The 7,500-nt window shown below is 45.8% G+C and overlaps 1 protein-coding gene across 1 annotated transcript in view; it reads right to left on the minus strand.

Annotated features, from left to right (window-relative positions):
* The window catches only part of kirrel1b (kirre like nephrin family adhesion molecule 1b), a 59,016-nt gene that overhangs the window by 25,422 nt on the left and 26,094 nt on the right, over positions 1–7,500 (minus strand). The window contains exons 2-3 of the mRNA XM_079751452.1: positions 7,424–7,500; positions 504–653 (exon numbers count right to left, since the gene is read on the minus strand). The exon at positions 7,424–7,500 is cut by the window's right edge and continues 73 nt beyond it. Of these exons, the coding sequence (XP_079607578.1) occupies positions 504–653; positions 7,424–7,500 (227 nt within the window). The remainder of the gene's footprint in view (positions 1–503; positions 654–7,423) is intronic.

The following is a 7,500-nucleotide window of genomic DNA, read 5'->3' on the forward strand; positions in this document are numbered from 1 at the left end:
GTTAGAGGTCAACCTGTGACAGCTCATTTGCATACAGAGCCCCTATGTGCAGTCTCCATTGGAGGAATCCGACTACAATGAAAACCGCAATGCCTCATGGGATATAGTTCCAGTTTCCATGTTTAGTAGCGTTCTCTATTGGGGGAACAAAATGCATACACTTACCTTTCATAACAACAATACACAACGGTGACACCGTAAACAGTGCACTAAACGAGAAACAAGTCAACCGATTCAAACACCGGCCATTGTCTCTTTGTTTTTCCACTTCATGCTTTGCTCAGAGGGAAATACTGCATTGTGGGTACTGTAGTCCCGGCAGTAGGTAGTAGGGCGCCCCTACTCACTGAGCACGTTGAGCTTGGCCCTAAACGAGGCGCAAGTCAACCAATTCGAACAACCAGCCATTGTCTTTTTGTTCGACTTCATGCTTTGCTCAGAGGGCAACGATGCATTGTGGGTACTGTAGTCCCTGCAGCAGGCAGTAGGGCGCCCCTACTCACTGAGCACGTTGAGCTTGGCCCGGCGGGAGCGCAGGGCAGCCTCTGTGGCCTGACACTCGTACAGCGAGTCGTCCGACAGCTCCGAGTGGGAGATCTCCAGGTTGTACTGCCCGATGTCAATCACCCGCAGCACTCGGTACCGGGGCCAGGCTGGGGGGGGGGGGGCAGAGGAGAGAGCCATGGGGAGAGGCAGGGGGGAGGGGGGAAGGAGGGGGGAGAGACAGGGGGGGAGGGAGGGGGGAGAGGCAGGAAGGAGAGACAGGGGGGGAGGGGGGAGGGAGGGGGGAGGCGATGGGAGGGAGGGGGGAGAGGCGATGGGGGGCAGGGGGGAGGGAGGGGGGAGGCAGTAGGGGAGGTATGGGGAGAGGGGGGAAGGAGGGTGGATGGGGGGGAGAGGGGGAGGGAGGGGAGAGACACGGACACAGATCAACGACAATGTCCGGAACCACTTTTAGGAAAAGTTGTGTTATAGTATAAAAGTTGTGTTATAGTATAAAAGTTGTGTTATAGTATAAAAGTTGTGACTCATGCTGTGATCCATCTCACTGGAGTGAGTAACGGCGTTCGGAGTGGGAAAACAGACACAAAAAACACAACAAATGGAACAAGCTAGACGTCATTAATGAGTTTGTACATACATAAATACATAAGATCTTCTGTTCGTATATGCATGTATCTTGGTAAACAGGTGTGTATGAGTATGTATGTACGTACGTATGCATGTACGTATGTACGTATGTACATATGTATGTATGCATGCATGCATGTATGTATGCATGCACATATGTATGTATGTTTGTATGCATGTATCAGTGGCGGCTGGTGGTTTTGTGAGGGAGGAAGGACTGTGCACTTGGTTGCCATTGGCCTGCTGGTGGCATAGGAATGTGAGACTCAAGTTGTTTCAGGGTGTTTTGTGAACTACAAAATAGTAGGGAGGGATAGTTATGTGAATCAAATTGATACAAAGCCACCAGTGGCATCACTGTGATTTGAAAGCTGGTGGGCAGCATGTCTTTGAAATGGACTACAAGGGCAGAAGGAAAGGATGCAAAGCCCATTAGTCAAATCAGGCCTACTCTTGATTTGTAAAAGTAAATAAAGAAATCTGGGCCTATTTTTGCCCTCAGTGACTGAAGTTATTGGTTTTAATTTAGCTATGTTTATTTTCAGCTACAATTGTTTTAAGAAAAGACTCAAGACCAAAAGTGATGCCATTTAAAATGCATCATGCTCTGAATCATTCACCCTTTCCACACCCTTTCCACAATATCAAACAGAACGGCCAGAGTAACAAACTAGTAAAAGAACAAGAACATTATTTCAAACAACCTGATCTATAGGCATGGTGCCTAGCAAGGAAAGTCGCATAGCAGCACCAACGTGAACTTGACACTTGTCGTGGCGTTTGGTTGAACTATAAAGATTTTTCACATCAGTGAGACCATGAACAGCCCACGTTGGAGATTTGCCATTATTCATTAGCAACCAGGGCCAGCACTACAGTCGATTGCAAGTAATGCTACCAGTAAGCCATGAGTACCTAGCAAACCATGTCGCACCCACAACACTGACGTTGCCATTACTTTTGGTGATCTCAATTTTGCGAAGTGGTCTACCTTTTTCTTTGGTCGCTAACTTAGCACTGTAACTCAATGAATGGAATGCTTTGTGTAATAAAACATGAACAATGTCCTCGGTTTCAAATGTTTCCATTGTACACTTTATTCGCAAATGTTAGAATCTCGTTATCCTTCAGATGATTTCACCAGCTTTGCGGCTCTTAGACTGAATGGCAATGCAGGCAGAGCGGGTTTGTTATTGACAGCGTTGCCAAATTGGGCAGATTTCCCGCCCAATGATAATTTTTCCAGCCTAACGTGGTTAAAAGTAGATCAATTGGGTGGGAAATCCGCCCAATCTGGCAACACTGCTCACCAGCCAGGGATCCTGCTTATTGGTTCATAGCGCAGCGCAAATAGATTTTTGCACGAATCAGACGCCTTAAGGTCACACCCACTCAGAGGAGGACTTTCCTCTCCCATTGAAACCCATGTTATTCACCGGCCGCCAGTACTTTCGGGGAAATGAATGGGAGTCAACGGAGGCTGAGGGAGGAACGTCCTCCCTGAAGTAATTGCCAAAAGGCGATAGGGGTTGCTAATGTCCCTTTACCCAGGGAAACAAACATTATATATTCAAAGGCATTAAAGTGCTCATATTTAAGGGCATTAATTCATTACAGTAGTCTGGGCAATCTACATTTTTTATTCTCAACAATGTTAAGGAGGATCTTCCTCTCTCTCCTCAATGGAGAAGCCTCCACTGGTATGTATGTATGTATGTATGTATGTATGTATGTATGTATGTATGTATGTATGTATGTATGTATGTATGTATGAATGTATGTATATACGTATGTATGTATGTATTTATGTACTTATGGCTGTATGTATGTATGTATGTATGTATGTATGTATGTATGTATGTATGTATGTATGTATGTATGTAGGTGTGTATGCATGCATATCAATTCCGTACTGAAATTCATTATTAGCCCATAGTTTTGCCAGTATGTTTTTATCTACATTCATTGGGAACTAAATATATCTAAATATAAGTAGTGTATAGACCACAATATTAGATATCACAATTATATCCACCTTTACATTACAACCCTATATGAAATCAACCTTTTCTTTAATTTTTTATGAATAAATATCAAGTACGTTCATACACAGATATGAGCGTCCGGACCACCGGAGACAAAGAACACAGCGCGCCACGAGAAAAAAGACGCACACAAACACAAAGAGAACAATAATATCGCAAAAACGGGGAGCCAGACAACAAGGCAACGAAAAACAGGACGTTCCGCCCAAATATGGAACCAGCGTCCCCCCCCCCCCATTAAAAAAAATAAAAAAAAGCGCGTGCCGGCGCTACAGCAGCAGCATTACCAACCACAGCTCTCTGCCACAACCTGTGTGCTCCGCCGCAGACAAAGACATAACTCACTGTGACAACAACCCTCCCCTCCCCTCTCCTCTGCTCCCCACCATCACGTACCAATAACTCCCCCCACCCACACACACACACACACGCACACACACACACACACACACAAGCACACACCTGCCGCTAGGGGGCTCTAGGCGAGCCCCACTCGGGCGTCATGACATCATGGATCCGGGTGGCGGATGCAGACAGGCAGTAAAGTGTGTGTGTGTGTGTGTGTGTGTGTGTGTGTGTGTGTGTGTGTGTGTGTGTGTGTGTGTGTGTGGGGGGGGCGAATTAGCAATGATTACATCACCCGCAAACAGCACCTTGCGGGCATAGCAACCACAGAGGTGAATGCATGGCAGTGATAAGATGCATGTGTGTGTGTGAACGTGTGTGCGTTTGTGTGTGTGTGTGTGTGGGGGTGGTTTTTGTAATGAACAATAAGTAGACAGAGGAGGCACCTGCAGGTGGTGAGTGGATGAATGAGTGTGAGTCTGTGTGTGTGTGTCTGTGTGTGTGTGTGTGTGTGTGTGTGTGTGTGTGTGTGTGTGTGTGTGAATACACAAGGGTTTACAGCGCACACCTGAAGAACATACATTTTGTCTCCATATGTAGGCCAACGGTATTTTGCGTTTTTTCGTTTTTGCTTTGAGATCCCGAAAAACATTTGGAATTATTAATTGCTTGCCCACATTATTAATATTATTAGTTGTTCTCTGCTTTGTGTGTGTATGTATGTGTGTGTGTGTGTGTTTTGAGGAGACTGATCAGAAGTGAATGAAGATGATAATCCCCAGTTTTATGTCAATGATGGACCTTGCAACGGTCCTTATTGCTACATTTTCTTCTCTTTTTCAGTTTTGTTTTTTTCCCAAAATAAAGCAGAAAGGTTAATGTCGCCTTTTGTGTTGTGATTACTAGCTCAAGGTACAATTTTATCCAGTAGCGTCTGCCCACGCTAGAACACACACAACACACACAATCACACACACACACACACACACACACACACACACACACACACACACACACACAGAACACAAACACACACACACACACACACACACACACTCACAAACGCACAGCTGTACAGGCTCTCTGTGCCCCCACACATCTCTGCATAGGGCTGAATAAACCGTACACTTGGCGTTCACAGATGTTTATGTATTTGTTTGGAACCTCCGACTGTAATTAACTGTGGAAAAAAAATATATAAATCCCTGCGTTTGTGTGTATGTTGCGTGTGATTGTGTGTGGGGGTGAGAAGATGCGAGCAGGTACGTATTAACCGCACGCCATACACACGCCCACACACGGCCCCTAAAGAACATACAGCAACACAGGCTTTCATTTCCCAGCCTTTCAACAGAACCACCATGCATCCACTTGGCAGGGAACAGGAAACAGATGTGGATGTGGTTGGCTTTTCACAACGTTCGCTTGTGTGACAGTCTGTGGCGATGCGACGCCCAGACCAATAAGACAATCGCCGAGGCACTTGGGGGATTTTTTTTGTCGCTATCCTCCAAAAAATGTTATGTTTCGATCTTTCTAAGCCTCACTTGTAAGTAGGGCGCGTTTTGAATGAAAGCGTATTCTGCCAAACGACTGAATGGTAAAAATGTAGATACTAGGACCCCAGCGCGGCTACTGTGAAGAAACAAAGGAGACACAAAGAGAAGCAGAGAGAAAGGGAAGAAAATGGGGGGAAGAAAAAAGGGATGAACAGCGGGCCGAGGTTAAGGTTGATGAAGGACGAAGGAGGAGGGAAGGCGATCCACTACAGTCGCCTTGGAAGAGACGCTGAAAACGGTGGCTGCAATTGTGTGTTCGACATCCGCGCATCAGCCATCCGTTGTGAGGTTGAAAACGTTCAGCACTCTACATGTAAGGGAGGGAGAGAGGGAGGGGGAGACAGAGACGGAGAGAGATTGTGGCAGACGGAGGCGGAGGGAAAGAAAGAGAGAGAGCGAGCGAGGAAGACAGGGTGAGATAAGAGGAGAGCGAGAGCATGGTGGTGCTAAAGAGCAAAGACGCAGACGAAGATGGAGAGAGTTGTTTTGTTGACCTTTATTAAACCTTTACAGTCAAACATGGGCTTCACCACGCATCTCAAATTATCACTCGTGTCGCATCACATCCTCCTCTGTGTGTGTGTGTGTGTGTGTGTGTGTGTGTGTGTGTGTGTGTGTGTGTGTGTGTGTGTGCATAGGCTGTATGCATCTGTGTGTGTTTGTGTGTGTGTATGTTTGTGTGTGTGGCTGGTTGCCATGTTAGGTTGTGTAGACTGTAAGTGTAAGCCCTTGTGTGCACTCGTTTCTTGCGTGTGTATTTGTGTGAAAACATCTTCAAGGGGATAGACCTGTGTATGCCCATGAGTGTGCGGTTGTGTGTGTGCCGCGTGCACGTGTGTGCATGGGTGTGCCAGTCAGCGTATAACTACAGTACATTGCGGGCAACCTTGTAGAAAAAAAAAACGCAACAAAAAATATGCACAAAAATGCCATTTGAAATGTAAAAGGTCTGCTCAGCTGCAGGTCAGTGGAAAGCAGAGTGGACAGGGCAACAAGGTAGAGCCAAAGGGCATACCAAAGCACCACGGTCCACGGGGAACCCACCATGTAAATAGATAGCCGGGTCGTCATTACCACGGGGCACAGAGGATTCCAAACCCGATGATTGCATCAGAGGACCAGGAGGCCGGGAGGCGGAGAGGCCAGTAACCCCGTCGTTTAATATCGGGAGGACTCCCGTTTCCCAAACGACTGCCTCGCCGAAGCCATGCCAAATTGTATTCTGTCCTTTTTTTTTATTCTCGTTTATTTCAGAACCAAGTAGACGCAAAACAAGATAAACTGTCCTGCTCCGTGATGGCAATGCGCGCTCTGATTGGCTGAGGCAGCTGGCCCAGCGGCCCTCGGCAATCATACAAAATGTTGATCTCAGGACAACAGTAACGGCAGTTGGGACGACGCAACAGGTGCTGATTCAGACTGGCTCGTTTTTGCTGGCACCCACACACACGCACACACACACACGAGCACACTCTGACACACTCACAAACACACACACACACACACACACACAACCACGCCAATGTTTGACTTCAGGTTGCTTAAATAATGTCTTCCACACAGCAATTCTGCTGAAATACCCATTCTTCCATGAGGACTTTCTATAACCTTTGAGGGATTTTGATGTGCAGTACCAGGGGCAGGAATAATCGTGCCTTCCTTCATTATACATTGAAGACCGAGCATAAGTTAAAAAATAAATAAAAAGTAATAATATAGTAATAAGCATTAACCTACATTAAGTAGCAGTTAACTGACAGTTAGCCAATAATCTGGCATCTTAATAAAAGGGTTCATGTTTACTACAGTATTCATTTATACATTATTTAGGGTAAGGGGTAGGGTAGGGTAAGGGTTTTCCCTAACCCTACCCCTTACCCTATTAAACCATTACATCATTACATGAATTAACATAGTGAGCATTTCCTAAGTTAACATGACCAGCATTAGCAAATGATAACCAGACCATAAGTCAACTTTTATTTAACTCTGAATAAATCATTAACTAATACTTACAACTCTATTAACTCCATTAATGTTAATTCATGGCTAATTATCGTCCCCTTATTGAAAAGTACTGTGATTGCATATATGGACTTGAATTAGTTGAATGGGGTACCTGCTGTACGTGTAATATGATTTGAATTGAAGGGGTCAGTGCGGCGTCAACATGTGCTATGTTGTTTTGTATTGTTGTATATTTGTTCTTTGTATGATTGCGTATGGTAATAAATGTCAAGTGGTAAAAAGGAGAAAAGTGCTGGTGTCAAAAACACAACGGCATCCTGGGAGTTTGTCCTAAAACGGAGGCCGGTGTTGATGGGTGTGAGGCGGGGCACTCACCTCGGAGGCCCTCCCCCACGCCCAGGGCCAGGCCGTCCTTGGTCCACTGGACGATGCCGGTGTAGTTGAAGACAACG

The sequence above is a fragment of the Pollachius pollachius genome (genome assembly GCF_949987615.1).
Source record: "Pollachius pollachius genome assembly, chromosome: 14".
NCBI lineage: Eukaryota > Metazoa > Chordata > Actinopteri > Gadiformes > Gadidae > Pollachius > Pollachius pollachius.